This window comes from Sapajus apella, unplaced genomic scaffold, assembly GCF_009761245.1.
Source record: "Sapajus apella isolate SASKATOON/1434 unplaced genomic scaffold, GSC_monkey_1.0 scaffold19, whole genome shotgun sequence".
NCBI classification, from domain to species: Eukaryota; Metazoa; Chordata; class Mammalia; order Primates; family Cebidae; genus Sapajus; species Sapajus apella.
The window spans coordinates 21,670,586-21,688,252 of NW_022436959.1; the positions used below are offsets into that span (position 1 = coordinate 21,670,586).

The 17,667-nt window shown below is 33.1% G+C and overlaps 1 protein-coding gene across 1 annotated transcript in view; it reads left to right on the plus strand.

Annotated features, from left to right (window-relative positions):
- The window catches only part of MEOX2 (mesenchyme homeobox 2), a 69,992-nt gene extending 52,599 nt beyond the window's left edge, over window positions 1-17,393 (plus strand). Inside the window, exons 2-3 of the mRNA XM_032287059.1 lie at window positions 1,724-1,896; window positions 15,992-17,393. Of these exons, the coding sequence (XP_032142950.1) occupies window positions 1,724-1,896; window positions 15,992-16,216 (398 nt within the window). The 3' untranslated portion in view covers window positions 16,217-17,393. The remainder of the gene's footprint in view (window positions 1-1,723; window positions 1,897-15,991) is intronic.
- The last annotated feature ends 274 nt before the right edge of the window (window positions 17,394-17,667 follow it).

A 17,667-nucleotide genomic window follows, 5' to 3' on the forward strand; every position in this document is an offset into this window, starting at 1 on the left:
ATCATCTCTTATGTCACTCACCTGGTCCCAGTGGGCCTGTCAACCTGTGCATGACATGTCACAAACTACTTTTGTGCTGGCTAAAGCCCCACATGCCCTTCTAAGGTTAGAAGCTAGTCGATACAGGGATAAGTGACATCCCAGAAATGGGGTCAGTGAGTGAATAATTTTAGATAGTGCCAGTGCACCAGTCAGTGAAACAATCTGTGATCCTTCAGAGGATAAGTAATTGTCAGTTTGCCAAGTTGATGCAAACCTATTGCTGCTGCCGCTGCTGCTAGATCTAGAAAACTTTACATCTGGCTTACTTAGATTCTGCTAAGAATCAAAACAAAAGTGTTTACATTAAAGTGCTGTGTCTAGTGACTTGCCATTATGTAGGATCCTCTCTAGTTCAGTTAAACATCCCTCAGGCAGATAGAAAGAAAATGAACACTAAAAAATTCATTTTGTACTTCTTAGCATATTTCAGCATTATTGCATGAAAAAACATAATGTAGAAAGATCCTTTATAAGCCATGCCATCTTACCTTTGTCAATTAAAAAAACAATTAATATGTCACTCTTTGAAACCTTTGGTTAAATGGTCATCTTTCTACGTCAATTTTCTATCATTTGGGCTACTAGAAAAGTTAATTGTATTCACACTTTGTTAAGATATCACAGCTTGTGTGTACATGTGTAAAAATAACTAAATACCAGAAATAATTTTCAGGAGAGCATTAATGTGCTCCCTTATCTTGATTATGTTGATATTTCAATGAGGATAAATTTGCCATAATTTATTAGAGCTGGGTATGATTACTTTGTACTTGGAGTGTGTATGTTTGTGTGTATGTGTGTGTGTTTTTACTATTGATACACGTTCGGTTTTTAGTATATTAAGAATCTCTTCTAACCCCCATTTCAGGGATACTGTGAGGATAAAAGAAATGCTATATGTTAATTATGTCTTGAATCCTTATGAGGAAAAATGGAATGATATGCTCAAAATTATTATTGGTATTTTACATTGCATTATGATGTGAATAACTGGTGTTACGTGTTGTGCATTTTATGTTTATCTTATATATAATGAAAAACACATTTAAAAATTCAGTTCATAGTTTAAGTCATATGAACACAATTTTATTTATAGATTCCATGTTGGACTAAGTATTATATAAAATAAAAGAACATTGCTATTGCCCTCAAGACTTTTACTTAAATACAGATAAAAAGGCCAATAAATACACACATACTTTTATATATGCTCAATCTGAGCATAACATTTTTTATGGTCCAGTTGCTAAACGTTTGAATTCTCAAATGCTCATATACTGAGATGCCACTTTTTAAAGGACTACTGTGTTCAATCTTACTTAGACCTCAAGTACGTGTGTTCAACAAGTTATGAAACAAAACTTCGTGTCTAAAATTGTTTTCTAGAGAGGTTTTTGTTTATATTAATATATTACAAGCAGTTAAAAATTTTGTTAATATTTTATAAGAAGAAAATTACATGCTTTCCCAATTAGGCTGTGAATTACCTGCTGGAAGATGAAAAACATAAGAAGCATATCTCCCCCTGTTGAGCTGCCATCAGTCTTACTGTCTTTTGTCTCTCTTTATTCCATGTCTGGCACAGTACCTGGACAAGTAGTAACTCAGTTACTGTGAATGATATGATTGCATGTGTTTGAATAAATGAGTTGTTACCAATTCTGTCTCCGTTTTATTTCAGACTCCCAGGAAGGAAATTACAAGTCAGAAGTCAACAGCAAACCCAGGAAAGAAAGGACAGCATTTACAAAAGAGCAAATCAGAGAACTTGAAGCAGAATTTGCCCATCATAATTATCTGACCAGGCTGAGGCGGTATGAGATAGCAGTGAATCTGGATCTCACTGAAAGACAGGTAAAGCTGGACATTGTCATTATATGATCTTTTTTAATTGCTTTGGGTCCACAGTCTTCTATGCCATTTTTGAAATACCTAATCCAGAATTCTTGAATATCATTTGGAAGACAGATATACTATTCTGTGATAAAATTTGCCAGCAAAATGAAAAAATGAAAAATAATATAATGATATTTAGAAGAAAACCATACTTTTTGAGTTTAAGAAAGAATCCTCCTGATTATGATCCTTCTGTATTTTTTGGTTTTAAAATGTTATTTCTTTTACATAATGGTGGCATGCAATGAGGAATTGTGTGTGCTTATAATTTAAAATCTTGTTTGGCATATTAGAAAGCTGGTAACCCTAGATTAGTTTTCTGTATTGCTCAGGATAGGATATGTTACGTTGCAGTAACACATTAACCCTCAAATCTCAATGGCATAACACTAAGATATTCATTACTTACTCACCCTCCATACAAACTCTACATGTTCAGCATTCCAAATAATCACTCACAGACCCATTCTGACTCTCTTACATCTCAACATGTGGTGTCCATGGTAACCACAGGAAATAAGAAAGAATTGGAAGTTTATGTAGTGACCCTTAAATGTTTTCGCCTGTAAATTACCCATGTCACTTCTATTTACACACCAATGTCTTGACTAGTAAAATGGTGCAGCTTAGGTGCAAGATGGCTGGGAAATGATGAAAGGCAAGGACACATAGATTGTTGGTAACTATTTCTGCCCCTTTATCCAAAATTTTTTTGAAACTGTATTGGTCTCAGTAATTCAAAATTCTGCTACCCACTCAGAGAATACTTTGAAAGTATTGATGTTTTTGGACCCCAATTAATGAGACCTAAATAATATTTTTAAATTAATTGCTTTTTAGGTCCCTTTCTTACATTTTTTTGAATGGCAAATGATTTGCTCTAATAGTGCTCCCAGTGGATTCCTTGTACTTATTCTGGTTTGACTGAGAAGAATCTAGCCTATTGCTGGCTAACAGTTGCTAATCTTTACAAAAACATTCCTGAAAGGCAAATGCAAACATCTTTATGGACAGTGCAGTTATGATTGGCACTCTTAGGGCTAGAGTCTCATTTCCTCTTTCACTGTGTGTACCTCCTCCAGGATCCCATTGGAACCAAAGAAATATCAACAGGGTGTGGACAAATGAATGCATGTCTTAGGAGAGCAAGTTATTTTATCCAATTTCTTAAATAATCTGCTTTCTTTCTGTTAATTTTTACATTTCAGCTTTGGCAGGTTATTTATGGGTAGTATAAATATGCAGAGGAACACTTTTTATGTGGTTTTATTTATTGGCAGTTTATATTTTATTAAATATTATGACTGGTACCTATGTTACGGAGCACATTTTCCTTCCCTTAAACTTCACATACAAAATTCCATCTATAAGTGTTCAACATTTGGCATACTGCAAAGCAGGATCCAAAATCTACATCATCAGACCTCTATTTTATTTTTAACAGAGAACAGGAAAATAAAAAGGTGTGTGTGGAGGGAGAATTACACACTAATGTTCTTATATAGAGATGGTGAACTCTAGGAAATGGAACCATATTTTATATAGTGCATGCAGGAAACTAGGATTTGCTTCCAATCTGTAGAAATGGCAGGATGCAGTACTGTGCTCTCAGCCACAAGGAAAAACAGGATTCTGTACTTGCTAATTTGGGGACAGTCTGTGGTTATCTGTCATTATTTGACCATGGAGGAGAAGTTTCACTTTTGTCTAAGAATCATTTCCTTTTAGAAGCAGTTTTATAAATCTGGTTTGAAAATTTTGAAGATGTCTTGGATATTTCTCCTTTCTAACTGACTTGATAAGCTTTGTAAAGGATTGCATGCAAGAATTATGTATACCGATACATACTATTTTAAGGTTTTTTGAAAGATTCTTTTAAAATTTTGTGTCAGTTACCCTTAACTGTGTAACAAACCACTCCAAATCTTAATGGCTTCAAATAATAACGAAAGTTTTATTTGCTCTAGATTATGTAGAGATTTTGACTGGGCTTAGTTGGACAGTAATACTGCTGGCCCCACATAGAATCCTCATGGAACTCCCATTAGCTGATGGGATGACTAAGAGATGGCTGGGCCTCAGCTGGGACAGCTAGTCTCTTTTGCATATGGTTTCATCTTCTTATAGGCTAGTTTGGGATCCTTCCAATGGTGATAGAAATATTCCTGGGAACACTGAAGGGGAAAACTTCAATGAGCGAGGGCTTTTCAGGCCCCTTACATCATATTTACTAATGTCCCATTGTCCAAAACAAGCCATGTGACCTAACTCAGTGTCAGTGCAGGACAGGACCACTTCACTGGAAGTTGTTCCTGAAGTAATCTAACCACAACATTATGGGAGAAAAATAGCAAAGAACATGAGAGAGAATTCAGTTCATTGAATTGAAAATTTGTTATTGTGCGCAAGATATTTTTATTTCATAAGTTTCTATTTGTAGTTTTGCAAGTGAATGCAAAAAGATGTGTACATGCAGAATTTAAATTTCTAATCAAAACTAAGTCTTTAGAGGGCCTCCGTGGGTTAGTAAAAAATAATTTTATTGTTATGAAAAAAATCTGAATAAAGGTCCAAGATTTGTCCATTGGATTTGTGTGTTCTTAAGTAAGTAACAATCTCCCTAAGGCACAAAAGGGAAATTAAAACTACCTGCTCTTTCTTCTACTTAGATTTATATATCATAATGGATATGAAATAATTTTTAGCATAAACTGTAAAACAGAGTTATCACCTAGGTGGGAAAAACCTTTGCTCTGCAAAGCATGTTGAATTAATCCTTTTGTAACACAAATATTTGTTGAGCTAAGTGCTGGAAATAAAATCTTAAAATATGCTAGATAAATACTTGTTAGAATTCACAGAAAAGGTAAAAATCAAACAAGCATTCACAATTGTTATGAGTGTAGAATGTCACAGGAGAGGGATGATATAATTGTATTGGATAATGTTTCTGATTGCACCATTTCATTCCAACATTTCTGTGCACACATATTATCTTAAGTTTCTTAAATTAATCTGTGCACAAAATATCCTTAATTAAGAATCAGGCTGGCAGTGGGGGCTCACACCTGTTAATCCCAGCACTTTGGGAAACCAAACCAGGTGGGTCACTTGAGGTCAAAAGTTAAAAACCAGCTTTCACCATGGTCAACATGGTGAAACTCCGTCTCTACTAAAAGTACAAAAATGAGCCAGGTGTGGTGGCAGGTGCCTGTAATCCCAGCCACACGGGAGGCTGAGGCAGGAGAAAAACTTGAACCCAGGAGGCAGAAGTTGCAGTGAGCTGAGATTGCCTGACTGTACTCCAGCTTGGGTGACAGCAAACTTGGTATCAAAAAAAAAAAAATCACATACTTAAATTATGTATCTATCTTAAATTATATTTGTATTTTGGGCTGAATTTTACTGTGTTGAATTTATCAGAAAAATGTTGTATGATGTCAGTCATCAACTTTGCTATTCTTGAAGGTCAGATGGCATATTCTTTCAAAATGCCAGGGCTCTGATCCCAGTGAAATATTTTCAGTTCTTTTATTTATTTATTTATTTATTTTTGGAGGTTGGGCTTTTAACGTTATTGACAGAATTACATATAAAATGCTTTAAAATCCACCTTCTCTAATTTGCAGTCCAGCTTGTCTTAGTCTATTGGGGCTGCTATAACAAAATACCATACCCTGGGTGGCTTATAAACAACACACATTTATTTCTTATGGTTCTAGAGGATGGGAAGTCCAATATCTGGTATCAGCAGATTCAGTGTCTGGTGAGCAGACACTTCCTCATAGGCTTCCATCTTCTCACTCTGCCTTGACATGGCTGAAGAAACTAGGTAGCTCTCTGGAACCTCTTTAATAAGGGCACTAATATGAGTAATGATAGATTGGTTCTTATGACCTAATCTCATTTTAAAGGCCCCACTTCCTAATGCCATCATCTTGAGGGTTAGAATTTTAACATGATAATTTGGAGGAGTCATAAATATTTGGACTGTAGCACAGCTATTCCATTACTTTGATTTTTTTTATTAATCTGTAAATACTCTGTTTATCTATGTAATCTATTTCTTGACCCTATATAATCTTAAACAACATCCTTCCCTATGATTGCCACATGTAAAATATCTAATTATAGGTATGCTGTCTTTTCATATCCATTCTTTAAGACTTATTTTTTTCAAATGTTAAAATAACCTGAGATTCAATAAAATAAGCATATACAGCAAGGAATATTACATCTAACCTCATATTCTTCCATATTTTCCTTAGCTTTAATAGAATTCTTTGAATATAAAATAGTTTTCTTAACATTGTCAAGGTCTTTTGAGATTCAAATGCACAGACAGGACTTATATATATCCTGCAAATGGGGAAAAACAAGTATTATTTTCTAGATCTATAACAGAATTGTTTTTGAGAAATGATTTTCTCCTACATGAAAACTTACTTGATAATCAGAACTAGTCTTTTGACATATTGTCATGTTGAAATTGTACATGATTGGCTGTAAAATATGCATGTCTATAACTGATGTTATTTGTGGCTATCCCTACTTTACTTATATCAACGATCAGTATATCTAACACAAATTTTATGGTGGGTTACATATGTGTCATGAAGATTTACAGTAATAATTATATCTGCTTTTAGAAAAAGTAAGATATGTTAAATCCTTAAATATCACTGAGGACTTGAATTTCCAAATTCCATTCTGAAGAATAGTCATGGAATCACACCAAGATGTTACACTCTTACGTTTGCATCTCCCAGAATGAAATGTCAGGGTAGTCTGTAATTCTCTTTGAATTTCATCTGGCCAAAGAATAAGAAAAAAAAGAGGTTCATTCTGAAAAGTAATTCCATGTTAGACCACAGGTGTTAAAGAAAATTATTTTACATTAAATAAAAATGCAGAACCTAGAAAGAAGCAGAGCTTCAAATATTTTTATTATGCAATGTTGTTTTGTTGAATAGTTACAGATCACTCCAGTAAATCTTCCAGCTTCTAACTTACAGCTTCTAGTTTACAACATATTCTCGTAAACCTTTCAAGATCAACAGCTAATAATCTTCAATTGTCAGGGTTATCCCAAATGTTTTGCAGAGAACTCAGTCTAAAGACACTGCAGTTTCAAGGTATTTTTAAGTTGGATAAGCTTATTCTGGCTTTTTTCTTCATCCAGATAAACTTGGAGAAAACTCCCACCAGATTTTTAATATCTCACAGTGGGAAGATGAGAGAAAGCAGCTGCAGAACATATAAAAGAAGTGGTAAAATGGACATTTTTATAGCATTAAGGCTGCCAAATATAGAAAGAATGGGAGATCCTTTCACTTCAAAAAATCTTTTTCACAGAGCTAATCAAAGGTGCAATGTTGCAGACTTGTAAACTAGTTAAGATTACTGGAATAAACAGACTGAACTAATGATACTTCTGCCGTGATAAATGGAAAATCCCACCTAGCTAGATCATACTCCATTAGTGGAAATGAGAGGGATTATGTTTTGTTTTTTACTCATAAATCATCAAATGGCCCAATGCCAAATGTTTTCAAAATAGCTATCCTTTTTCTGATGACTATGAAGGAGAAATTTTTTGTGTGCCAAATGGAGTGGTTTTGTCTTTTGCTCAGCTATTTTATACAATTTATCTGCTTCATAGTTTTATTTCTACAGATTTATACACTTAGTTACTTAGCTAATTAAGTCTCCATAACTAGATTTATTGTCTATTCAAGTTAATTCAAATCTACCTATGTAGCCAGTGATTTTAGAATATTTCTTCATTTTACAGCAGTATATAGCAGTCATCTAGAGAAACAGTAAGATGTTTTATTTGCTTAATTCACAATATGACAACTATTAAGTATAATTTGACCACAACTGGAAAAATGGGAATAGTATAGGGTAAAGCAGTTGATGATGGGTTATGAGAGGGAATTTTAATGTTAAATGAAAAGAGGCATTCCTGATAATACTTTTGTTTAAATAAAGAAATGCATATTGACAGTATTTGGTAAACTCCAAAAGCCAGGCTCAAAACTACTTTAGCTTCCACAAGAAAAAGCTTATGATACATGAAAAGTAACTTAAGAAAGATGAATAATAAAGTAAGATCTATTCAGTGCAAACAATATTTTAACCTAAAATTCATTTTCAGAAATATTACCTGTATAAGATAAAAGACTGAGAAATCTATTAGAAATTAGATCCCTAATAAATGCAAATATTTAAATTTCAAATAATATTTTGAAAACCAAAGAAAAATAAACCGTATCTTTATTGAACTGGCCTTGAGAATATATAATCTGTTTTCTTTTAAAATGTTATCTTTCTTTTGATGTAGATAGACATATATATACTTAGAGGTATGAATATGTATCTATGTATCTAGATATCTATATGTATACACACACACACATATATATTCTGTGTATTTGTGTGTATGTATTTGCATATGTATACACACACACACACACACACACACACACACAATAAGCCTTTATTTTAGAAATGTTAGTGAAATTTGCTCCATGATTCTTGCTGTAAATGTTCATCAAACTGGTGTAATAAAAGGATAAAGATAATTCTTCCCAGCAGTCTAAGAATTTGCCACATTTTATTTCATAATTTCCTCAATAGGGAAGCAAAAATATCAATTTATATTTAATTAACAAATTGACAATAATGTTCTGAAACATATAATGCATTGCATCACAGGATCATCACTTAAAGTGTACTACTAAAGAAAGAAACTTCTGTTATGGAATATCACTCCATGCATTCCTTTTCAACACTATTCTTGCATCCATAAGTTCTTTTCATGTTATTAAAAAGAATTCTAAAACTGAGAAGCTTCTGGATATTTTGAGAAACTGGTGCAAGTTTTGTGTTGGCATTTTCAATGTTAAGAAAATTTTCTATCATCTTCATATGTATATGGAAGAGTATATACATATGTTCTGTGACGTCTATAATATAATAAACCCAAGCCTAAGACAACTGACAATTTCTAGAGACTTTGAGTATAAAAGCATTTGTACCAATTATTCTTCATATTTCCATGTCTCCCCATGAAAAAATCAGAGATACATTTAATTTAGAATAGACTTTGAACCTCAGATCCCTCTTATCACTTCCAATTTTTTATGCTGAATGTATGCTTTTAAATTGTTGAAGGTTTTGAAGTTATTAAAATTATTGACGTTTTGTGCATCAGTGTATACTCACTCAGAAGTAATGATTGTCTTTATAAGTTCATATAATAAACTTGGATCTAAGGTGATAGTCTCTAAATCTAATAAATGAAATAACCAGGGCAGTAGAGGCTCACATATATTCTGATAAAGAACTTAAACAATCAGAAATGATCAAAATATTAATATTTACAATCAGAATATAACTTTAGATTAAATCACAGTAAAGTTTCAATATTCTACTTTATTTATAAAAAGGGCAAGTTCCTTTGTTTCAGCTAAATATTTATATTCGGTAGGTTATACTTAGAAGCTGTTAGCTAAAATACTGATGGTCTTATGTTGCTAATTGTTGTTAAACATCAGCCAAGAGATTGGGCAAGATATTGAGATCAAAGACCATCATTCTAGTTGGTCTTAGTAGCTTGAACAAGATAAATATGAAGTGGTGGCTCAGAATATACAAATTCCATGTCTTCAAGTATTGCTATTCAGTAATTTTATAACACAATAAAGAAGAAAAGTGCCTAATTTAGTTTTAATTTTTTCATTCAATTCGATATAGTCTTTTATTCATGATATACTTAACAATATTTTACTTAAAATAACTAAAAGCCGTGTCTATTTTTTATGTTGTGTAAAAATAGGATTAAGAGTAGTGAATTTTCACTGTAAATGTAGTGAGACAAACCATTTGAGTTGAATTTTACCAGGTATGAGAGAAAGAGCAATGCTTTACTATTACTGTGACTTTTCTAAAAGACTGAGTTAAAATAAATCAACCAGATAACCACTTTGCCTCATCATGTGAATGGTTGCTTTTGGTTCATTTTTGGAAAGATGAATGAGATCATAAGGTTGGCTTGTAATTGTGCCTGTGAGATTTAAATCTGTCATGGAGAATTTCATCTGTTGCCCCAAGAAAGGGTTAATCCTTGTTCGAGATGTTATTTGTCCATGGCTGTCTATAGCTAATGTGTATTCAGTTTGATTTAAAAACATATGAAATATATAATTATAAATGTTATAATTACATTAATGAACCTGATTCACAAGACTTGGAAAGAGAAAAAGAAGAGGCTTCAAAACTAAAAATTACAGACGTGGGAAAATGATTCCCAACGTGCTAAATTAGAGGATAAAGGTGAGAGGCAGCCCTGTAAACAGGACTTCAGCCTTTAGTTGTGAAATATGTCCTAAGCCTCCACAGCCTCCCTAACACACACAAACACCCTTTAATTCTGGTAGAAACAACAGAGTCAATTAGTGGCTCCAGAAAGCTTTTGGAAATAGCTGAAGAATTCCTTCTTTTAATCAGATATAAATCTATCTATTCAGGAAGAGTAAAAAAAGTTTGATTTTCACCATTTTTTACTTTTAAGCATTCTTGGTTCTAATTCTAATATTAATAAATCAGTAGTTCAGCTGCTTTGTCATTGAATTACTTGAATAGGTCTTTGGATTTACTAGATACACTGCCATGACCAATTTTAATCACTAGAGATTCGATTAAATCTGAAAATTTTATTTATACAATTATTATTTGCATGTTTTCACATCTCAAAGGTGTAAATAAATATTTGTTAGACAATGTCTACAGTATTCCAAATGCTCAGGTAAAAATGGAAACAGTTGGAATATTAAATCTACAAATCCCAGATGTTTAGAGGCATCTGAGTATGTCACTGAAATTTTTATTTTTCATCCAGTTGTTTGGTGTTATGGTTGATTCTTCAAAACACAGACATTTATGGTATTATATAAATCTGAGTTATGGCATTATATAGATTTAACTTTCTATCAGCCTATTTGCCTCTGGACACCTTAGGAAATTGTGTGACAATACAGATTCAAATTTCATTTATTTTGCCTTGTGATATATTGTGAAATCTAAGAAGACTGATATTGTGAACTTACACAGTCAAGGCTGTAATGTGCTGGCCAAAGAAGTTAAATTTAAATTTCCTCCATTTTCTTGACTGTGAATATCTTAAGGGTGGGAACCATGTTTTATTAATGCTTCAACACCTCCCATCTTTGATCTAACATAGTACATGTTGTTGGACATTTCGTAATATTTTTAAATGCATGAATGAATGAATAAATAGAGTTCCAAAGTCACCAAGGAAATGTGAACATTTTTGTACCCTACATAGTTTATAAATCTTATTATATAAAATATGCTCATACATTTTAATAAAAATAATTTGAATACTTTTTTATAAATAAAATTTTAGGCATTTGGATGACTATAATTTAGCTGTCTTAAAAACAAAAACTAAAAGAAAAAGTTTTTTTTCATTCCAGTCAATAAAGCTGGGTTAATAAAGTGATACTAAGTTATACTATGAAATCTCTTATTTATAAATGGACTACTGTCTTACATTAATGACAATATTGATTTTTAATCTGGAATTAATTTTGTAGATTTTGTTAGGGGGGTTGCTAATACTATGATGCTAATTGAAAACTATGTTTTTCCAAAACTCTTTCTCCACTTATTTTATAGTATATTTGAAAATAAATCTGAACATATTGACTTTTAGAGTTCTATATTTTTCCTTCTCTTTTCTAAAAGATATGACTATTATGTATTTGTTGCTATTTTTTGTCCCTTACTCAGATGATGGAATTTCAGTGTCAGATATATAATCTAGCCTTGAAAGAAAATAATACATAAGGTATTAGAGTTACTCTATACAATTAAATGCATATTCATATATGTTTGTATCCATATGTATATACATGTAGCTACTACTGGCAATTAACTATGCAGTCTTTTATCAGTCTATTTTAAAAAATGAAATGGTAAAATTTTACATAATAGACATAGCAACACAAAATAGGCTATATCTAAAATCAATACCATATTCTTTACATTTAGAGTTCTCTCATTTAGCATTACCCATAACAGGTTTTATACTTGTTTTATAGAATTACTATACCCTTCTCCTAGAAAAGGAAATACATGTAGGTTTTAAAAAGTATATTTTGCCTCTTTTTCTGCCAAGATCATTTAGACTGAATGTTTCAGTTATTGGTAATAATGATGATGATCATGGCATATGTATTTCTTCTATCTGGAATTGTCCATGAGAAAATATCCCTATAGGGAATCTTGAAATGGCTCATGATTCCAATATTAGAAATATGAAAATTGAGGTAAAGTGTAATTTTCTCAAATTCACACAAAATGGAGAAGTGAAGCCAAGAGCCGAACCCAACTCATGTGAAATAGATCTAATGCAAAATGCAACGTCAAGCTTGCAAAGGTAATTAAACTCAGTAGTATAATTACCTCAATTACAGTACAGGAAAATAGTATTATATTTACAAACCTAATCATATTAAGTGGGAGAATTACATGAATGATAGTACTAATATGAATGGAGTTCACATACTCTATATGCTTTATTTTTTTGTTCTTAATGCTTTAAAAATAGGAGTATAAAATATAACAGGAATCAAAAAAAGAAAAAACCCAGAATCTGGAACCAAACAAACCCCAGCCCTTACATTTAAATCCTGGCACCACAGTTTTCCTTCTGTGTAATCTTAGGTAAGTCTCTTAACCTTTACCTCAACTTTCTCATCTATAACATAAGACTGATGGTAACAATTTCTGGGAAACTATTAGAATATTGTATAAACAGTACCAATAGTATAGCTGTCTATTCCTAAGTAGGTATATAAGAGGCAATTACTGATCCTTTTGGTTAGTAAGTAGTAATAATATGTGAACACCTATCAACTACTTTTTAGTGAATCTTTTTAGTACTATTTTTTCTTATTTTTCATTGTCAAGTTGATTAATATATGTGTGTGTATTATATGATACATGAATTCAATTATGGCTCAAAGTGAGACCAAGAAAAATCCGAAGTAGTGAAATACCTCAGTTTAAACATTTCACTGTGAAAGCATGCTGATGAAGCATTGTGATTTGAAGATCAGTGCTATGTCTTTGGAAATTTAATATATTTTTCTTCACTTTCTCCATTGCACTATTGACAGCAATTGAGATTATTTCTAAAATGAAAATAGAGAATATTCAAAATATTTCTAATGTAGAAGAATAAAACACAACTATCCCTAGCAGATATGAAGGCTTATTATAAAATTATAATTAATAAGATAATGTGGTTTTATCATAACTACAGAAAAATTGTTCAAGAAACAAAACAGAATACATCAATAAAGCTATGCATATATGGAAACTTGATTAATGAACAGAGATGAAACAGTGGTCACTGGAAAAAAGGTGGGTTATTTAATAAATGGACCTGGGACAATGTGTTACCCATTTAAAATAAAGTCAATTTAAGCCTATTCTTCAGACTATATACTAAAATCAGTACTTCATGGATTAACTACTTCAATATGAAAGGCAAACATATTTTCTTTTTGAGATAGGATCTCACTCTTTTGCCGAGGCTGGAGTGCGGTGGTATAACCACCACTCATGGCAACCTCAACTCCTGGGCTCAAGCAATCCTCCCACCTCAGCCTCCCAAATAGCTGGGACTACAGGCACTGTGCCATCCCACCCAGCTAATTTTATTCTATTTTATGTATTTATTTGTAGACACAGGGTTCCACTTGTTGGAAAAGGCAACCTTTAAAACTCTTAGAAGACACAACAGAATACCTTAGTGTCTCAGAAAAGAGATTTTTTTTTTATAAAGGAAACACAAAAACACTAGTCATAAACAATAGATAAATTTAAACATATTAACATTAAGAGTTTCTGATTATCAAAAGATACTCTAAGAAAAGGAAAAACAAACAGCATTCATTGAAGAAGATAGATAGTGGCAGCCATGTAACTGGAATCTCTAGGGAAGTTCCCATCATATGCTTATCAGAACATAAACGCAAGAATGTCTATAGCAGTGTTACATACAGGAAAAAAAAGAATTCAAATATTCATGGACAGTAAAATGGAAAAATGGTGCTATATTGACAGAATTTGGAATATTATACAGTGATAAAAAATGAATAAATACAGTCTCTTGAATCAACATAGATATGGCAAAAAGCCTACACTTAAGAACATTCTATTCCGATAAACCTAACAAACCAATAAAATTAAAGAGTATATTTTTAATGTCACATGTTATGAAAAAAGTTTGTTTTCTTTTTAAAGAAAGACTTGGAGATGATACCCAAAACTCAGGCTTGTGGTACTTTTAGGTGGTATAGACAGAGAAATACATTGTAAAAAGAACACTTAGCTTACTAGAAGCTATAATCATGAGAAGTGCAATGTGAAAGAAACAGATTTCCCCCTAAAAAAGATGGAATAATTCCAGTAATATTCTAGTTCTGATAATAGATAGACCTTTAATGTCTGTTGGTTGCCATATATATTTGTGTGTGTGTGTGTGTGTGTGTGTGTATGTGTGTGTGTGTATGTGTGTGTATATATATATAAATGTATTAGGCAAATTCAACGAAGCTTTTAAAAGGAAAATACCTGTACAAAGCTGATGTGAATGATGTAGCATATAATCTCGGTGTTAGCATTTAACAAATGTGAGAATTTTATTACTGTGACCATATTTTAAGAAATCATTAGATCAAATATTTGCAAAGTAACATAAAAGAATTAAGGCCAAAAAGAAGACTAGTTCAAAAGAAGATAGGCTCAGTGTGAGGTGGAATGGTCAAATAAAGTTTTGTGAAAATGGCAGTAGTTTCTTTTCGTTTGTTTGTTTTTTGACTTTTTTAAAAATTATTATACTTTAAGTTCTGGGATACATGTGAAGAACATGCAGGCTTGTTACATAGGTATACACGTGCCATGGTGGTTAACTGCACCCATCAACCTGTCATCTACATTAGGTCTTTCTCCTAATGCCATTCCTCCCCAGCCCCCCAACCCCCCACATGCCCAATTTGTGATATTCCTCTCCTTGCGCCCATGTGTTCTCATTTTTCATCTCCCACTTATGAGTGAGAACATGGGCTGGATAAAGAAAATGTGGCACAGATACACGATGAAATACTATGCAGCATAAAAAAGCATGAGTTCATGTCCTTTGCAGGGACATGGATGAAGCTGAAAACCATTATTCTCCACAAACTAACACAGAAACAGAAAACCAAGCAGCAGTAGTTTCTAATGGTAGAGAATGGCCTTTCAGATACAGCTTAATCAGTAGCTCCCTGAGCATGTTTTATATTGGTTCAGGAAATGACAGCTAGACATCAAATCAAAGAACTTAGGAGCGAGGAGGCTTTGACCAAGACCAATATTATGCTAGCTCCAATTCATGGAAACTCTATATAGACCCAAGTACTTTGAGTGACCTAAGTTTTTGTCTCTTTCACATTGTATGCTGTAAAATACAAAATATAGTAGTTTGCACCTTTTGAAAGTTGAAAAATTACTGGCCGGGCACGGTGGCTCTGTTGTGTAATCCCAGCAATTTGGAAGACTGAGGCGGGTGGATCACCAGGTCAGGAGATCAAGACCATCCTGGCCAACGTGGTGAAACCCCTACTCTACTTAAAAAATAAAAAAAAAGATAGCCAAGTGTGGCAGTGCATGCTGATAGTCCAGCTACTCGGGAGGCTGAGGCAGGAGAATCGCTTGTACCTGGGATGTTGCAGTGAGCTGAGATCGTGCCACTGCACCTCAGCCTGGACAACACAGCAAGACTCTGTCTCCAAAAAAACCATCATGAACATGCAACCTGATTTAATTCAATGTAGATTTGTTTTTCTATTCACTCCTTCATGGTGTCTTTTTATAAGCCTTTGAGGAACTACTTTTCACTAATGACACTAAGGAGAAAAAAAAGTCATTTTAATTATTTTTTGTTTTGTTTGTTTGTTCCCTTTCTTTGCTGAAGGTGAAAGTCTGGTTCCAAAACAGGCGGATGAAGTGGAAGAGGGTGAAGGGTGGACAGCAAGGTGCTGCGGCTCGGGAAAAGGAACTGGTGAACGTGAAAAAGGGAACACTTCTCCCATCAGAGCTGTCTGGAATTGGCGCAGCCACCCTCCAGCAAACAGGGGACTCTCTAGCAAATGAAGACAGTCACGACAGTGACCACAGCTCAGAGCATGCGCACTTATGATACATACACAGAGGACCAACTCCATTCTCAGGAAAGAAATGTTGTGATGGCAACCCTTACCCAAACATCGTTTACACAGAGAGATGACTATGGCAGTGATGTTTAATATTATTAAATCCAGGCATCTCGAATCTGTTTTTCATGATTTATAGAGGGTTTACACTAAGTGCCGCTTATTAAAAAGCTTCCACAATGAAGATGGAGAAGGTGAACTTGCTTTGAGTATTCCAGATGTGTTTGGTCGTGTGCATGGCAGTGAGCAGGTATGTGTTTGCTTTTGCTCGCAATGAAAATTAAATTGCTATCAAGACCAAACTATGAAACGTTTTTATTCAAGATGCCTCCAGAGTGAAGATACCGAAGATGAACTTGCATTGAACATTCCAGATGTGTGAGGTCATGTGTATTACAGTGGGCAGGTATTTGCTTTTGCTTGCACTGAAAATTAAATTGCTATCAAGAATAAACCGTGAAACATTTTATCCTGAATAGCCACAGTGCCTGAAATCACTCAAATGGATAAAAAGTGTATTTTAACTCTGTATATATTACTCTTAAGTCATTTTCCTGTCTTCACTAATTTAGCAATGCATTCATATTAGCTGATGAAAATAGGCACTCACAATGACAACCAGAGCCAGCTTCTTGTCCTTTTTATACATTTTATCATCCCAGAGACAATCAGTATGTGCTTACTTGTGTTCAAGTAGAGAAAAATACAGTAGAGTCTGATAGGACATGTTCTTGTACCACAGACAAAACAAATCTTATGTTGCATTTACTATCAACTGCTGCTAATACGTTATTATAAAACTTACCTAGCTCCTGAATTCTTTCTATCTTATAGCTTAAAAAAAATTAGGATCATAGGCAAATCAGTTACCTTGCAGAAAGAGCTTTGTATGGCAGACATTGTCTTATTTTATTTCTATAAAGTATTAGCTGTGTGAATATGATTTAATTAACAAGGAAATGTCTCTTCCTGATTGGCAACAGTGTTAGACAAGGTGCAAAGCAAAACTGATTCCTCAAGTTGATAGAAAATAAAATTCTGAATATCTTCAAATGAAATTCAGTAAAAACACATTATTTTTTCGTATGTGATGTATTCATGCAGAACAACAATCTTTGTATTTTGTTTTTCAAATGTGTTTAATAAATGATCCTTTGTAAATAACTGGTCTCCCCACTGTAATTTCCTTAATTTTTACAGATTTCAATATCAATACATAACCAAGTCTCAAATCTATCTGCTTTTGTGCAAATCCAGATGATTATAAGTGAGTTATTTACAATTTTTTCATTTCTAATTTTTTATTACAGCAGGAAAAAAATTCAGTCCTTGTGTAATGAAAGGGCACCTAAGAATGTGCATATATTAAGCTGTTTCTCTAATTTGAAGAATATAGTGAATGGATTTTTTGTGTGTGTGTTATGAAGCCACAGATAAA